Raw genomic sequence first — 18,342 nt, 5'->3', positions numbered from 1 at the left:
TTGTGAAAGGGATTATCAGAGATACAGTCCTTTCCTCCTTCTCTCTCTCTTTTCTCTCCCTTATGGCCAAGAGTGGCGGAACCTGACGCGATAATCTTATTTAGCCTTTCACTCGGGAAAATGGATTATTTCGGGTGGCGCTGAAAGCCTCGTGCTCGAAAATCGTGGATCCTCTTTAGTTACTCCGCCGGCGCAGTTAGTTAATTAAAAGGTAAAGAGAGAGAAGGTCCACAGGATAGGACGTACGGTGCAGGCGAAAAGGGATGGCACCGGAGAGCCCGGGATTTGTATCCTGATCGCGGCAAAGCAACCCTTCTGCGCTCACACTGCGATCCACTGGATATTTGCGCCGTTTTATTTGCGACTTCGGTACCCGGTAATCCGCTCCATGAAATTACGAACAACTTTCCCTTAAAACGCCATGATCCGATTCGAGCTACGCGAATCTCGACGAAATTCCTATAACACTATGCGATATAATTCGATACTCTTATCGAATGTGAAATTGAAGTATTAGCCCTCCGAAAATCAATGAAATTTTTGTAAATAAGCCTCCAGACAACAATTTTCAGAACTAATAAAAACGGTGCAGCCGATTTCCAGGGGTTGCAATCGCCTAACTGTGAGCATCACCCACCCCCGCAGTCGTTCCGTGAATTTTTCGCGACGCCCGTAATTTATGCGGAAACCCGACGGAGGAACATTAACATTTATATTTGGGATGCCGTGGTGGATTGTAGGTCTTCGATTCCTTAATGGAATCGCTAATGATAAACAGGGTGGCAAGAGGGCGAGATGTTTACCGTGACTGTAATAACAGTCGCTGTCTCTTGAATCGGCCCGATAGCATGAAAAAATATTCGCAGCGTCGAAATACATAGGGAACGTGGCCCTCCGACGCGATTTTCCATACAACCAACGGGGAAGCTTCATCATCCCTGACAATCGATGTTAGGCTACCGTGATAATGACGGAATATTGAAAAATAATTGAGATGGAAGATTGGGGAGAAGATCAGAAATTGTTTCACGAATAGCAAATAAAAGAGCAGGGACGAGATGAATAAAAACGGAACCCCTAGCAGATACTGTTTCGAAAAATCGCTAAAGCAAGTAGTACGATATCTTCTTTCTATCTTCTGCACACGGCCAAAAGAATCATTTAATTCTTAGCTTTTATTTAACGCTTTGCACTCGGGGTTTTATATATATGTAATAGTTGTTGCCGAGTGACAGTAGCAATTTCATTCGTATGGCAATATTGAATTGTATTTAACTAAAAATTACTAATTGTTGTATCTTGTTTGCTGCAGAGCGTTCCCTGAGCCCGAATGCGATTAATTTCTCCAACAGACATAAAGTTTGTTCGGTTAAACACATTTCGCCGGGGGTGGATTGCACGCGGCCGAATGCATCGGGACGAATAGGCGAACGGTTGGTGCAGGAGGAGGGTGTGTGCGAGGGAGAAAAAAAGCAGGGGCCCCGACAGTGAAAATAGTCGGCTGGTCCAAGGGGGTGCGTTTATAAGCCACCGGCTTTTTTGTAGTGCAAATGAATAGGTCCGACCCCGACCCTCGGAAACTTTCGCAATTTTGGGCGTCGGTTGCCTCTCGCCGGTGCGTTTCTTTCTCCTGCAAAAATTTCGAGCACCCTGCGCGACCTGACTCTCCCCCTGCGAACACCTTGAGAGCGTGTGTTGAAAGCTTGGTGACAAGCCCACCCCTTCGAAGAGCAGATCGTATCGCTAGGATAATCCTGGAGGAAAAAAGAAAAGCCCGGAGGTCGCGACGAGGCTTTCCCTGTCGATGAGCTGCGAATCTATTTGGCTTATCTTTTAAACGGAGCGTCACAACCGGATAAGAAGGGAACGCCTCATCCATATCAATGCGGTCGCCGTAGACGGGGCGAAATCAATTACCTGTTTCAACACGATTTTCACGATTTCGCAGACTGATACTAATATTTTTTGATACACTAGTAACTTGGCGTTCTTCTATGAAAATGTACTGGCACACTTGGATCCTAAAGCATTAATTCAGGAGACATTTTAATCAAGTTCATGAAGCAATGCACTCAGAAATACATATGATTCACAACACGTTTCCACTCTCCATTCGTGCATTCAGTCACTCCAAGGGTCACGGAACGAAAAAAAACACGTTGTCTGTCCGCTGGAATCTTTATTACAAGTTTCAGCCTGCAACAATAACAGGGATAATTAATCTTAACGATTACAGTGAATGGGAACAGCAATGGAAACGTCTTAACGATTACTCGTAGCACTCGCGTCCACGGTTATTAGCGGCACAACACTCGGACGAAGCAGTATCTCGGGAGATGATCTTTCATTAATTTGTGACCCTACTGGCTGCAGAATGCTACTCGAAACAATTAAAGGAGCTAGATCAACAACGCGCTTCATAGTAAAAAATACAATATAGTATTTGCAAATGCAGAATCTCTGTCACAGATTTATGTTAATCGTTTCCGTGGGTTTGAGGAAGATGAACAATAGGGACTATGATTCAGTTTGTGGAGCATCCTCTACTTGTTTCGGACAGAGTCTCATCCCAGATCAACACGCATCGGCGACATAATTGAATTGAATGGACATCACGCTAATTCCTGATGCTTTTAGGCACTTGTATGAATTGACTCGCGTGATCACGCTCTATCACTGCGTTCAGGCGCTAGAAGACACAGCTGAATGTTAGCCTACACGATGTAGAAAGGAAGCATGAGTTCTGTGCACGAACGACTGCACAAGAAAGCAAGACATCTGTCGTTATATAAAAATCAGTATCTACAATAATCTGTGAAACGCACAATAAACTTCTGAAACTGTTAATAGCGAGCTATGTATTGCCAGATTACGGACCTTTATACATTTTAATTTCATTTTCGCAATGAATGTTCCAATCAGAGAAAGAAATTTTTCCTTAGTTCTAACCAATATAAACAGACTACGGAGTTTATGCATTCATGATAAAAATCGATAGTTTATTAAAACTATTAAGAGAATTTCTGCCCCTTATAGATAGTTGTAAAAGTCCGCAGTCTAGTTATGGAACCAGCTACGAGTTCGCACGAGGACCCACAGTCTATTTCAACGTACAACAAGCGCTTTATGCACACAACTACGAGTACATTTCCATATGCATCGAGCAAATTGCATACACCTTCCGAAAACTAGAAATACAATAACGAAACGTGATCGGCTGCACGTAATAAATATCTTCTCTTGTACTATTACACTGGTTCATAAGGCACTACGATCCTCGCTTTGCTTCTTCGATTTATGTTAGCCTTCCATGTGGCTTCTCGTGGCTTATGGTCGTTCAGGAATACAAGGAACGAACATACAAAGCAATCATCCACGTGTAACTGTTTTCTCCGATAATATCAATCGTTCCTGGCAGTAGAGTTGGTAAATTTGAACAACAATTTTCCTCTGAACAACAATATCGATTTATTCAACTTGGCAAGATCGGAACTCTAATCTAAAGAGTTTAATAAATTTTTATTCGACGCGACAATACTGATCTTCCTCTCTCTCTCTCTCTACCATCAACGAATTCTGTAAATTTCATCTTTCAACGAATCATATATGTACATATGCAATATTTCTGCTATGTACACGCTTGTCTCGTGACCATTAAATAATCTACAATTAGGAACTACGAGGTAAACTAATAATATCATTTTGTGCATTAAAAACTCTGCGATCATTCAGTCCACGAAGTACTAACGAATGACACGGGTATTTCACGAATTCTTTAACCATCTAGTAACTCAGCTCATTTGTCCGTCGCCTTTCTCTGGCAGCCACGTTTTTGAACAATTATTTTACCCTGCATGAAGTTGACCAATTTCAATGTAGTATTGAAAGCGAAACCGTCTTCTGGCTTGTGTGCTCTACCGCCGGTGACTTAATATCGCTTGCCATATCCTCAGCTCAATCCCTCCTCTAAAGAAACAATTTATCAGTGACAAGAACAATACACGTCCCTGGCAAAAAGTATTCGATCGAAGAGGTACAGGGACAAACAATTGGACACTAGTTTAATTTACAATTATTGTATGGTGCCTCCATAAAGAATCACATTCATGGTCTGGTCAAATATTTTCTGCCAAGGGTAGTAGAACACAGAAATGAAAAAGATGTAATACCTCAAATTAAGTCTTCGTATGTCGTCATGAGTAACGTGATTCAAAATATCATTTAACGTATACTGTTCGTATGTGATCTGCAAGCAATAATAGGATAATTAACGGGTTGATAGATATTTGAAACTAAAATACACGGGAACGCGACAGTTACCCTTTCGATTGACGCCTCATCGATATGCAGGTTCTGCAGCCAACATACGAGATCGTCGTCTGTGATTGAAGTTATCTCAGAACTTGCATCGTTGATAATTACTGGAACTTGTACATTGGGTACGTTCCCCGAGAAAGATGAATTGTAACTACAAGCATAAAAATGTTCCTTGAAGATTTCTTAATAGATCATTCTGGTAGTTAGAGTGTCAAGCTTGAAAATATGAAAAGCTTACCCTGATTCTTGTCTGGTAGTTCTTCTGTTAATATTCTCGCAGAGCCGTGTTAGAGTGTTAATCCGAACTCTTTGGTCTTCGAGAGCCTGCTGTAACAGGACTTGATACGCCTTTTGACTGTCGATTAATTCCTGGATCAATCTCATATTTTCCACCTTCAACTCTCCCATTTGATCTCGGTACTCTTTCCAGTATTTATTGTCAACGGAGTCCCCCATTTTCTGCGACTTTACAGAATTTACTGTGGACACACCAGAAGTGGATCCTTCTCCGTTTCCTTGGTCACCTGGCTGTACTCGTTCTTGACCCAGCAAATTGGCACCGAGTTCTAAACACAATTTTAGAAACAATAATCATTGAAATAGAAAAATTCTCAAGTTGAATGACATAAAAATGTATAAGAATCACTAAATAATTACCAGGAGAGAGCACAGTGATTGCCGCCTGAACAGCATTTCTCACCAAATTATCTAACGCGAACATCCAATGAGGTTTTATACTGTGCATTCGCAGAACTTCGTTCACTGCGGTTTGAAAGAGATAAATGGCTTGGTTCAGATGATTAATAGCTATGGAGTCGAAGTCCAATTCTTCTTTTAACGTTCTTATAGCCGTTCCTATGACTTCATTATTTTGTTCAGCTATGTAATCCTTCAGAGCTCGCATTAGCAATACTAGATGACTCTAAGAAGAAAAATAAATTTGTCATTGGAAGCATTTACATGGTGTATTGGCAGCTGCAGAAGTAATTACCAATTGGAGAACTGTTTGGCCCTCTGCCTGATGAATACCTCTCATCCACACCTCACAGATCTTGGCCTCGTCCTGTGAGAGGACTCTTGTGAGCGTCATTCTTCTCTGACTATCCTTTTTCAATAAATAAAAGCCTTCTTGCTCTTCACCAGTCTTCTGGCCTGGTTGGCCTGTAAAAAGTATGAATAAATTTACTATTAGTACTTTTGCAATTTAAAAACTTATCAATAGGCTTCTGGTGAATAAAGTGTTAAGGAATATTCTGATTATTTAACTTCAAAAACCCCCCTCAAGAAGCTGATTGCGAGCACTGACCTCCCAATTCGACTTCAGGCGACAACAAACCCCCAGAAGAGCTCCTTCTGGTCATTGAAGGTCCCGCCGTGTCTGATTCGTTCGTGTCTATAGAAGGTGTATTGCCTATTGTACTAGAAACACAAGGAATCGTTATTAATTATCTCTCAAATTTGCGTTCACGTCCTCAAGCTTTCGATTCTGTGGTTGCGCGATGCACGTGTCACAAGGGCAAGAACATTTCCTGGCAGTAGTTCTGATTGGAAATAAACCTGAATACATAGAACACTCACTGAAGCTGCGAGTAGATTCGGAACACTGTCGCGAGACAGCTAGTACAAGTATGATTGAGAAGCATATGTGTGTACGGTATTACATAATCCTGTTTTTTAATACGTTTTCATTGTACTTGTTTAGTACATCAAGCTTCAGATCACAGTATTATTGGCTTGGAATACGGCAGGCGTACGGACACAACTTCCGAGGGTCAATTAGACGCAGAAATAATGGAAAAATGGCTTAAGGATTTGCTTCTCATACAGTAGCAAGTGACTTGTGACATTTGCTGCGAGAGCAATTCTCGTGAAACGTGTAAACGCTTCTGAGATAGCGGCCAGCTAGTTGAACGACAGAGTGTCCACTTTAGAGTGAAACAATATATCTATAATATTTGCAAACAACTGTACACGCTTCTACAAGTTGCTCTTGCAAGAAAAAGTCTCAAATTACTTGTTGGTGTGTTCGCATCTTTACACTTAATTTGCACATGTTACAATCACCAACAGGAAATTCCATTGCCCCTATTATGTGAATGCGTGACAATACAAAGCGTTGAATCTACTGTATTAATTCTATACACGCCATAACTAGTGTTAATAATCATTTTCTTTCATTTATTACGATATTATTTTGTTTATTAGTGATACTTTAAAGTGGATGGGATTAACCGCTTATAACGTTAGCACCATACCTGTTAAAAGACAGGGCACTGGGCATGCTGATGGGAGACAGAAGGTGTGCTGGACTGCGCTCCCTCAGTGGGCTAGACTTTGTCAACCCTCCACTGTGAGTAACACTTTTCAATTACATTTCGTCACAATAGAGACTCGATAAGAATTCAAAAATCAAATGATTAAAAAAGACGTGAATGACGTAATGGAACTAACTCGAAATACATTGAACGCAATGTATTCAGATTTATTATTTAGACAAAAAACGACTCGTTCTAATTAGCCTCAACTATCACAAAAAGCTACGTTGACATGAACATAAAAATTTCTTTTTGATGATCAAGCAAAACGAAATACTGATACATCAAGTTTGCAACATGACCTTTTGTTGTGCAAGTAAAATAGTTCTATTACCTATCATCCGATTGTGAAGCTTGTATAGGTGCCGCGGAAGCAATTTGACTATTGTTTGTTTTGTCGAACTTCCCTAAGCGTTCGAATCGGTCAGCAGGTACAGAGATACTACGACTAAAATCAGGTGGAGCCACCAGTCGACTGGCTTTCTTTTTCCTGCGAACGTACATATATGTATATAGAATCATTCTTTATATTTGTTTATATAGCAACTAATTTATACATGCCACGTACTCATTTAAAAACGGATCTTCTAATAATTCCGCTGCAGACGCTCTTATGTCAGGATTCGGCTCGAAACAGCGAAGTATAAAACTCTTTGCCCTGTCCGATAATTCTGATGGAATCTCCGGATGTATTTTGTAATATCCAACCTATCGAGAAAAAGAAATCGCTATCAAAAAGGTTTACGTTTTAAACAGTCGAATAAGTTACCTTAAAGACGGCAGCTTGAGGAGAACCCAGTTCGATGAAAGGTGGTTTACCAGTAGCCATTTCTACGATGGTGCAACCCAGAGACCAAATATCCGCCTACAATTTGTGTAAAAATTATTATAATATTTGTGTCTCGCTTGAAATGTAATTATTAGTGTACTGTTAAAACAGTAGCAATATTTTGCATAAAGATCCGATGTCTAATAATTATATGCTACAAGTAAAACTTACGGGTGCACCGTATCCTCGTTGTCCCTTGTCGATCACTTCCGGTGCCATGTACTGAAGTGTTCCAGTGAATGTCTCGGTACTGGGACATAAACCAGCCAATCGTTTTGACATGCCGAAGTCTGAAATCTTGACTACTCCGCTGTATGTGTTCACCAGAACATTGTCACCTGAGAATTAGTTGCAATCAGCATCCAGAAGTCTTAACAATTATAGGATTAGGATATTTATTAAATTACCTTTGATATCTCGGTGAACAATTTTCTGATCATGCAGGTACTTGAGGCCTTCCAAAATTTGTTTAGTATAATAAGCAATCGTAGACTCATTTTCCTTCAGGGGACCCCATTTTGATCTCAGCAAAGCTGACAGGCTCCCTGCAAGCATTAAAAAGTGTATAAATATACTCTGAACATCTCCTTTCCCGTAGGATATTTTATTTTATCATTTTACCTCCAGGGACTTGCTCCATGAATATCTTGAAGTAGCCATTCTCGCTTACTGATCCAAGGTACTGTACAATATTCCTATGTCTCAGCTGACTGTGCAATTTAATTTCTTCGTGCAGCGGCTGCACATCCCCTAAGTTCCGTTCGCGTATCTCTTTGACTGCAATTCTAACTTGAGTGTTTAGGTCTCGAGCTGCATAAACGACGCCGTATGTACCTTTACCCAGGATCATTCGTTTACTTTGATCATCCAGCTCGTACTCAAACTATAATGAACATGATGTTAATAAATACGTGTCAATTTCAATAAAATACACGATAGGTAACGAGCACAGTAGAATCTCGTGCTGCTGGAACTTCAATAAATAAAGAGACACCCCACACACCTTCATTCTATCGTCAGTCAAATAAGCGTCCAGATCAGTGACCATGCCTTCCTGATCTCTGGTCATCTCTAGAATCAAGTTGTAGAACCTTTGTCTGCATTGGACCGATGGGAAGTACATTTGGAAATCGTCGGAGTTTTGGTGGACGTACAAAAAAAGGCAGCGTTCGTCTCGCTTATACAGGCTCACGCTGCGTATCATGTTCGCGGTGAAAAGCCAGTCGTGTACTTGCTTACAACTGTTCTTCATATTGTCCAAACATAGGTTCCAGATTTGCACCGACTTCTCCTCTGCTCCGAGGTTTACGTTCACATAGCTCGGCATGAAGATCTTAGTCGGCTCCAGCACCAAGAGCTGAAAAAGGAACGATCGGTGACTAATCCGTTCTTTCCATCGAGCGCGTGTACTTCTTAGAAGATTGATTGATTATAAAGTCAAGCTAAGGACCTGCACTAAGAGCAGTTTTATATTATTCTTACTTTGACCCAAAATGTACAGAAGTAAGCTGGATTGGTAACACAATATTATAAGCCATAGTCTCCCGAATTGGAAACTGGATCCTTTGTAGAACGATTCCATTTATCAACTTACTGGAAACCGTATACTATCGCCGACTTCTGATTTCGTTGCTTCGACAAAGTAGTCCATCCAAAAACTAAATATTTGCTCCTCTGGCGATACCTCAGCTTCCTCATTCTTTTTACGGAACCTATCTATCAGCGTTATGTTCCCTATTGTTGATTTCAGGTACCTAAGGGGGGACAAGAAGTTGCGTCTTCATAAATATTTCTATATTCTCAAAAATTTATTTTTAGAGGAACACACAATAATTAAATAATGTATCGATGCGTACCAGTTTGGCGGCTTCAATTTGAACATGCACTCGGCGGCTTGGATAGCTTTCGAATAATCCTCGGCCAACACACTGATCTCAAAGAAGGTGGCCACGTCCCAATAGTCTTTTAAACTAGATAGACTACCTTTCTTGCCAATCAGATTGTTTAACACCATGCCTATGTGCTGCAGTTCCTCGCTTTTCGAGAACTCGTTTCCAGCTATGACCAGCAACGTGGCGAGGTTTATTCCAGCGTATTCATTTGGTTGTACCTGGGCACAAAATAATTTCATTGCATAAAATTATGTAATTCGATAATCTATTTAGAGTTTCAAAACTAAAAATCACTGTACCTCAAAACCTTTCCTATACCAATGGATAGCATTCTTTAAACTCTCTTCATCTGTGTGTCTACTCTCTACAAATTGATCCTTGTATATTCTTCCGCACAAGCACAACATGTCTGGAACATGATTCTCTTTCTTCTCCAGAGCCTTTTCTATAACTTTTAATGCCCTTTCTCTGTCGCCCTCTTTGTTTCTCCGATTCAGTGCGAACGCGTACAGGTATCGAATAGCGGGGGTGTTGATATAATTTTTGTGCGTTGGTATAGTCCTGAGGTCGTCGACTAATTGTACCATTGCATCATAATCCTGCAGATGAAAGAAGATACTTGAAGACAATCCTTAGTACCACATCAATTGCAATGAAATACGTGTGTATGTTATTACCTGTATCTCTCGGAAAGAAATGAGGACGTTCAAAACGACTTCTCCGGATAGAACGTTCGGGTCATCCAAACGTTTGCGCATGTTGTTCAAAGCTTTCGAAAGCTCCTCGCCTGAATACGTTTCTCGTGCTTTCCGCAAGTCTGCTAGGAACTTTTCTTTCATGTGTGCTCTAGAAAAATTGTATCACTCAGCGATAAAGATTTTGATTTTCTATCTATAAGAAAAGAATGAGTGGAACGTACTTAGATTGTACTTCAACATCTTGAAACAGTTTCTTAAGCCTCAATGTTAGGTGTTGCTTTGGATCTATAGCTTCCTCCCCGGTAATTCTTGTGGTGGCTGGATTTGTGGCTACGCATGAGCCACAGTCCACCACACGGTATGAAACAAATGTGTAGCTCCCACATGACAACTGCAAATTTCAGTGTAACATGTCTATTAAATCGTTCTGCAGCTATTTTTAATGATAACAACAAGCATACCTTAAGTCTAATGGTTGTTTCAGAGTCCGTATCATTATGCAGTAAAATATTTTCCTTCATGCCAAAACTTTCCCTGACACCAAGATGATAGAACAAGGCAGACTGCTGTAGCTGTATACTTAAATCCACCACAGCTACATCTGCATTGTAGAATGTGTCCAGCACATTTGTTTCTCCAAAGTCAAGCTTCTCGAACTAGGACAACAAATTTTAATTAATATTCAGTGGTGGTACACCTTTACAAAAATGATAGTCTTGCTTGATAAGACACAAAATTATACCTGTATATGATGCATATTAGCATTAACAAGATTACAAGCTTGTCTGACTTCCTCCAAGGCTTTCCTTCTCTGTGCTATGTGCTCCGGTTGTTGTAGGTCCAAAACACATGCCACATCCATTTTGGGCCTTCCTAAGATGGTAGTGTGCCCAGAAATATCGCTGTGAGTGCCAACACTGTCAGTGCTGGAGATACCCTCTACAGTTACCGGTTGTGAGGGAGCTAAGACACAATGTATGCTCTAAATCCCTCTCAATAACACGAGTTTTACACATCTTGGAATGATAATTACCAGCTGTATCGGGTGTATCACCGCAATTGGAGATCATGTTGCCCAATTGTTCTGTAGCAGACAAAACTAATGTTCTTAATTTGTATTTGCAGGTCTCTGGGAAACTTCAATGGATATGGAAGACACACAGTTACCTGCGAAGGTACACAACACGATCGAGTTAATATATATATTCTTACATATATATTATACTTATTAAATAATGTTAGATCATCTCATAAGTTCCTTGATTCACTACACATCCACTCATGAATTTGAAATGTAATAACTTGAGCCTTTAGAACAATATTCCCTACTCCAAATATGTCAAAGCATGTATGTTAAAAGAAAATAAGCATACTATTGAAAATATTAACAGAAAAGTGACAACATTTGTTTTTGAAATTCGAAACGGAGTTTTCGATAAATGAAAATCGAGTAATTTAATGTTTGATATCGAAAGGCTCTAGATGAAGCAAAAATATTTTTCGTTGAAACATAGGCTGATCAATATATCATCGATTAAATCGCGTATGTAAATATTAAAATTTTACGTTTACTGCGTCAAAGAACGACACGACATGACCTAAAATATTGTCTTTTAAATATATTTTCAACTGTTCACTGTCTATCAGGAATTCGTGGTACGTGTTACAGGACTGACACTCGGAGACATTATCGTAGATAAAGATTGCCGGGCTTTCAGAGACTTTGGACCACAGTAAAACAACAGATTGCGGAGGAACGTTAAAAAGATTATCGAGTTATGACATTGGCGCGCAACAGACTGGCGTGCAGAAAATTAGCCGTGCGTCTCATCCCAGCTTCCACTAGACGCGATTCTAGCGATTCTAATCTGTAGTTCGACGTATGATTAACGTGAAAAAATACCTTTTGCGTTGGACATCGTAGAAACGACCGTCCATTTCTTCTAGAACACACAAATCCAGAGTCGAGGTCGTGCACAAGACAACTCGCGTAAAGAATTTTCTTGTCGGTTCACAGATGGCAGCGAGAGCGCTCCTCCGCCGGTATAAAAATAGAAATCTCTCAAGATAGAACGCATTATAATAAAAATGAAATGATTATTGCGATTAATGCGCATTCCAATGCAGAAACGAATCGCGAGCAAACAATATGCCTCGCTGTTCGTCTCGAAAACAGTTGCTATCGTTTAACTAATTCGCGGAACTTGACTTTATGCTACGCATTTCGTTGTGTATGTACAATGACAAATGCTGTTACTCATTTATTATTACCGTAAAGGTATTTGCTCTAATAATCTTCTGTTAATCTGTGCACGTGATTACGAGTTGCAAGCACAGCGAATTCCATCAAAACTTCTAAATCAACGCCATTATGCTGTGATCTGATTCCGACGTTATACTATAATATAGTGTGTCAAAATTTAATAAAACGTATTCTAAACCTCTCATCAATACTACATTATATTTTATTGAAAATATTTTCAAGTAGATCTCGCCTGACACTGAAGACGAACGACGGTTATACATAAGCGAAAGTACTCAGGATATTGACCTTTGTGGTATACTTCAAGGTCATTGAAATCGATAGACACCATTTTGTAAATAATTACTGAAATTATTTATTGCTGTTTGTGTACGTGAAATATGTGGCGTAGTTTCTCTCTAGCTATATTTAGTTAATCTAGTCGAACAATAATGTGTCGACGAAATATGATCATAGTTGTGAACTCTATCGTCCACAACAAAAATCTGCACGCGAGATAGTACGGAGAGTAGAGTTGCTACTGCCACAAAACACTTTTGTCGATCGACTAGAGTCGACGGTTCACTCGGCTAGCATGATCATCGAGGAGGCTGTATCGGTGCAGGAAAGGCGGATGATGAGTTTCTAGGTCATTCAGATTCGGTTGCTACAGTACGGAGCACCGTGGAAACGTACCAATGAACTCCACGGGAACAGGACGCCAGGAACACGAAGAATCATCGTGTCGAATATACACTGTATGCTCGCGGTTTAAATGCGATTATTTCCCCGAGTATTAAAAATGCAAGGGACTGCTTCAAACTCATCATCACGCCTGTAGCTTTATCAAAATTCGATTAGCGTTGGCTATTTCTGTTACTATGGCGCAATCGCAGGCGATAATCCGATACACAGAAGTAAATGTAAATAAACAATAAACGAGTTTCTTTCAAATTGTAATAGGTTTTCAGAAAATTGATTAATTGAGACAAGAATTGGAAATTAGAAATAGAAATAGGATAAGATTATCCAAAAATATAGCCTAATTATCATAATTCTACATTGCCGACTTACTTTCTAATGACGATTCCCCTTGTTTCTGGTCCCAGCACTGTTGCACATTATCCTAAGTCTAAACTCGTAATGACCAGTGTGAATGGCAAAGAATCGATGTAAACTGCGATTATAAACGGTTCCTTACCACCTAGCCTATTTACGTCACAAGACGGAACTCTGTAATTCAATTGCTAAAGATACTTAAACTAGATTCCAAACACTTGAAAACAATGACTCGAATGAGTTGCGTCGAGTTAGTCAAAAGAGTGACAATGGATTTTCCTCGGCGAAATTGGAACCGTTAAAGAGACTCGATCTAGCAAACAGGCAATTGATTGACTTAATTGGTATTCAGCGGTAGAAGCTGACATAATTGTAGGCAAAAAGGGTTCCAAAGGTGAGTATGATTCGTATATACGCGGTTTACGAGTGCGTGAAGAATAGTGGGGCGCAGTGATGCGCGGAGCGGCCACTCCGCAGCGCTCCCCTTTCAGTAGGAGTACAGAATATACAAAGAGTTTCATGTAGAAAAAGCTGGGAGATTGTTTGAGCATTAAAAGCCTTCTGTATCTTCTTCTCACCGCGTGGGAAATCAAGTGTACTTATTGCGAACGCAGAATTGGCAAGGAAGTTATCCTCTTTGAATAGAGCGAGAGCTATAGCCTCTTACGTTCTCTGTTTGCCGAGTAGAGAACCGTGACCTTTGCACAGGAATGCAGAATACACCGATAAGCTACCGATGAGCTCTTTGTATATCCTACGAGTCTGATATAGGGGGTCCCCGAGAACTGGCCTGCCCCACGATCGACCGGCAAAACACGTCATTTCTCGTGACCGAGGAACACCGAGAGATCCTGCTTCTTCCTAGAAACAATAGCTACGTGCAAAACTGAATGATACCACAGACGAGGTATAGGAGTAGACCAATCACCATATGGGCTTTTGTGTCTCACGATCTGAAATACCGACATGGTTAACAACATCTCGATTTCTTACGCCCTCTACGCTGAGGAATGATAAATGTCGGAACTAGATCCACGAGAATCTTAGACCATATACATATGTACATACAGCCATACATTTGGAGTTTACATGCTTTGTATAGAGGCACTTCGAGAAAGTGACAGAATGATAGTAGCTCGAAGTAATCATATTCACGTTTATACAAAAATCAAATGAACCAGCTTGAATAATACATATGTATATTTTGTTCTGACGGAAGGTGACTGCAAAATGTAATGGAAGGGAATAGGTTTGAAATAATCATGGATATTAATTTACAAGATCTTTATTGATTATCTTTCAATACATTTGTTTTTACATCTAGCAAGTGTCTTAAATTCGACTAAACTTGTAATGAAATTGTAAATATACAGATACTTGAAGTTCTTAGAAATAGAAGATAATACCGATTGCCCAGGTTTCATCTGGCAGCCTCCGGTCCACTCCTGATCCTCCTGGGCCTCCTGTTCCCGGACCCGACCGTTCCTGCCGGTATTCCCGGATTCCCGGCCCGTCTGACTGACTGACTGACAATGACAATGAGCGCCGAGCGCTCCCGCCGAGCTCAAGCAGTGCGTACTGGTGCGTACGCGGCGATGCGCAATGAAGGCGCAACTCTCCCCACTCTGTCTACTATCGATCGATTTCGACAATTAAGTGACAGTAATTATTGATTTTATTATTTCGGACTGGTTAATATTTATTACAATTGGTTAATATTTATAACACCAAAACATCTTTTGAAAAAAATACCTGCTCAATTTGAATACGGTCTGCGGAGAATGTAACATTTGATATCGATTACTCTGATTACTCCAGCCACAATGTATATCCTAGAGAGCGTAAGAAATCACTGAATTATTTGAGTGACACGATATCCCGTAAAGCTAGCAGTCTTTTAATACTATCTGGTCGGTGGTTCCGTGATGATTCGCCTTCTCACGGACGAGAATCTTCTGAGTGGCCTTTTGCTTCTGCACCGACGAGATACCGTCGGTGGCCTTCTGTTTCTTACTTCAGCCACAATATATCCTAGAGGGCGTAAGAAAACACCGAATTAATCGAGTGACACGTCTCGCGGAAGGCTGGCAGTCTGTGCAGAAGGTGTACCGTCGACTATAGCATCTCAGATGATTCCCTGATCCTCGGGGAGCCTCGCGGTGTAGAAACTGCTCGAGGAATGCGTGTAATGCGTGTACGTACACGTCACGCCCACTCATTGTCGCCATCACGTACGCGGCTCGTCATCGTGTATGTACATACGCGTCTCTTTACCTGCATACGTAGACGAAGACGAGCCTGCACGCACACTTGACGTGCTGGCTTGGAAATGTGTATATCAGTGTATATGTTCTTGGCTATGCTCCGGCGCGTCGCCTCATAGTACGCGCGAGCTCCTATATGTACACTTGTACACACATAAGACATACGAGTGTGCAAACGATAACAGTATGGAAACTGGAAACCGTTCGAAAACACATGCTAGACGAATTACAAACGATGCACACAGTGTTTGTAATGATTAAAATCTGTCGAAAATTTTTACGGTAATTTATATTACAACATATTATTGAGGATAGAGTTTGTTATTTAATAATATTATTTTTCAGGCTGTGAAGTTGTAGTGAAATGTGATCGTATCGATTTGTTGCAGTCCATCAAAATAGAGAAACCGCCATAGCTGCAACACTAGTTCAGACCCAAGACCGTCTCGTAATTGATTTTGATTAAATTTGATTCGTTTATCGTCGCGTAGTTCGTCGGGCGATCCAATCATACGGTTTTTTGTACCGAATAATCTTTCAACGCTTTCGTTAGTGCTCAAAGCTGTCAAAGGGGTTAACTCATCATATTACCGTCGATATCAAATCGAGAACAGCAATTGCTCGCAGGCGTTTCTGTTGCGCAACGGTTGCTACATTATTCGCGAAAGGTGATCATAAAGTCCGTGTCCCAAGGAACCCACCCTTAATTTCACATTCATGGCTCTTCGACCCTCGACAATGTAAAGTTGTCCTTGGGAAAGAGGACACTTTAACATCTGTCGGCTGGACTATAAAGGAGGATGTATTAATAAAAAACGAGCAATAGGCCTGATGTTGTAAAAAACTTTCATCTCCAAAATTCATCCCCTAAAGCTATAGGATAGCATCGTTATCCGTGGTCTGGGAATTCAGGGTTCATCCTGACCATTTCTATTTGATATATTGCAGTTTCATATTCACATAAAAATAATAACTGCGACTGTATAACTTCTTCCCTTCGCTGATTATTTTAACAAAATATTGTAGTATTTTAACAACACATTCCCACTTAGAATCGAATACAACAAAAGAAGTACATACTAAGGTTCGAGTCTAAAAACAGTCGATTTTAAGATAATGCAAGCACTTGCCTTCTATTTTTTTCTCACTCCAGTTTCTCGTTTGTCTCAGCTCCCCAGAGCCTCTATAGTAGCTAAAGCTCTAAATTACATTAAGAACAACTCGTCTAGATCCGACACCGATCCCTATTCCTCCAGGATCGAGTTGACTTGCAAATGTAGTATTTTCGACACGCGTTGGTCGTATGAACGATGAATTGCGAAGTCAATGACGAGTGGAGATGACAGGCAGTTGTTTGGCTCACGAAATGGCAGCGATTTAAAACCGGCCACGTAGTGTCTGTTAGTTGGAGAAGGTTTTAGAAGGTAGCGAGCACGAAACGGTGCTCGGTTTTCGTCGCTCGCGACCCTCTCGCCTCGCAATCGGCCCGATATTTCACGACACGGGCCGTTACACCGACGTACCACGGAATTACAAGTGTACACGGCCCGTTGCGAAGGGGATGCACGTCCCCGCCACGAATCATTCGACGCGAGAACGCTCGCAATTTAATCCTTTCCCTTGTTTTCCCGTGCTCGCCGCCGTTTCCCAGAGAAACGAACGGCCGCGTTTGGTAACGACGCCGAGCATTCGACGGAAATTAGCACGGCTCGAAACGGCTACGAAAATAACTGGTTAAAACAGTTCTGCAAATGTTCTGATTAAAACAGTTGCGAAAGAACCTTCGTTTCTGAATAACAGTTACGATGCACCGAAATTTCCAACTACCGTTTGTTTCCGTTACGGTTTTCATTTCGGTTTCCATGCGGGTTTATGCTGTTGTTTTTTTGGTTCCGAAACGATTCCGGAATCGATTCTTGTTTATTCTCTGTAGGGAAATTTATTCCGAGCTTCCACTGCTTGTGAATGAAGTCCGAGATTGTGAAGGATATATTGTACTGATTTGTTCGAGTATGCAAAATCGACAGGAGGTTATTCGATGCGTTTTAATATGCATCATTGAATGCAATATATGTTTATATTTCATCTCTCGTATTAGGTATAATTTAATTGAAGTTATTAGAAAGGTCTCCATTGATGTTTCTAACCTGATAATGTGGTGAAGATTAGAGTAGACACTTATTTGGAGAACGAAACAATCAAGGAACGTTGCGACACGAATAGCTTCAATAATAGAAGATTTAAATTCGTTCCTCGAAGATCTTATTCGGTAATTTTAGTTGGCGAGCGTCCTAATGAACTCTCCTGTAGATTTGTCTCTTTCTGTTTATAGAGAGGGCGAATCAATGATTGAGCGTTTTAATTCAAGCGACCTGGTTTCAGTAAAAATTAAGGAACACGCGAGAGACAAAGGGAAAGAGACACAGAGAGTTTTCGAGCTGAAAGTTGCAGAATGGTGAATCCCGTTCGTGGGAATCGATGGTCGGAATGAATTCTGGCAGCCGTTCGGTCACGGAGCTGATTATCGACAGTCACGGAATAACTCCGCCGCGCCGCGGCAAATATAATTCATGTCGGTGTTTGCATTCTCGGTAATTTATTATCGGTGAGGGCACGCCGCGCCGGAACGTTCGCGGCTGTGTATGCAGGTTATTATTTATGACGGTCGCGATGCCTTCCAAAACATGTGGCACACATCCACTTTCGAGAAGTTGAAGGAACACGTT

The 18,342-nt window shown here is 40.8% G+C and overlaps 1 protein-coding gene across 5 annotated transcripts; it reads right to left on the bottom strand.

Annotated features, from left to right (window-relative positions):
• Positions 1–2,159: 2,159 nt before the first annotated feature.
• Positions 2,160–13,398, bottom strand: Ask1 (apoptotic signal-regulating kinase 1). 5 transcript variants are annotated; one of them, XM_076438811.1, is made up of 25 exons: positions 13,368–13,398; positions 11,955–11,994; positions 11,085–11,135; positions 10,794–11,014; positions 10,513–10,707; positions 10,273–10,442; positions 10,031–10,199; positions 9,653–9,952; positions 9,318–9,571; positions 9,056–9,215; positions 8,465–8,818; positions 8,083–8,344; positions 7,869–8,006; positions 7,633–7,799; positions 7,402–7,497; positions 7,201–7,340; positions 6,967–7,122; positions 6,573–6,677; positions 5,624–5,736; positions 5,309–5,478; positions 4,975–5,239; positions 4,556–4,883; positions 4,321–4,468; positions 4,170–4,246; positions 2,160–3,966 (listed from the first exon to the last, which is right to left on the bottom strand). In XM_076438811.1, the coding sequence occupies exons 2-25, from the start codon at positions 11,968–11,970 to the stop codon at positions 3,915–3,917; spliced, it is 4,107 nt and encodes a 1,368-aa protein (XP_076294926.1). In that variant the 5' UTR covers positions 11,971–11,994; positions 13,368–13,398; the 3' UTR covers positions 2,160–3,914. The 5 variants fall into 5 exon arrangements, with proteins under 5 accessions (XP_076294926.1, XP_076294927.1, XP_076294929.1 ...); XM_076438812.1 differs by lacking the exon at positions 13,368–13,398 and having other exon boundaries at positions 6,573–6,665; positions 11,955–12,113; XM_076438814.1 differs by lacking the exon at positions 13,368–13,398 and having other exon boundaries at positions 11,085–11,218; positions 11,955–12,107.
• Between the last annotated feature and the right edge of the window lie 4,944 nt (positions 13,399–18,342).

Source organism: Lasioglossum baleicum, chromosome 15, assembly GCF_051020765.1.
Source record: "Lasioglossum baleicum chromosome 15, iyLasBale1, whole genome shotgun sequence".
Classification (NCBI taxonomy): Eukaryota; Metazoa; Arthropoda; class Insecta; order Hymenoptera; family Halictidae; genus Lasioglossum; species Lasioglossum baleicum.
The sequence above is the reverse complement of the archived record's forward strand: the minus strand, read 5'-3'. Positions and strand labels throughout refer to the sequence as shown.

What these genes read in the sequence shown, in the direction of transcription:
- Ask1 (XM_076438811.1), bottom strand. An exon ending in GGTATAGGAAAGGTTTTGAG is followed by an intron (nt 9,572 to 9,652) that starts GTACAGTGATTT and finishes TTTTGTGCCCAG; the next exon opens with GTACAACCAAATGAATACGC. An exon ending in CTCAAGCTGCCGTCTTTAAG is followed by an intron (nt 7,341 to 7,401) that starts GTAACTTATTCG and finishes TTTTCTCGATAG; the next exon opens with GTTGGATATTACAAAATACA.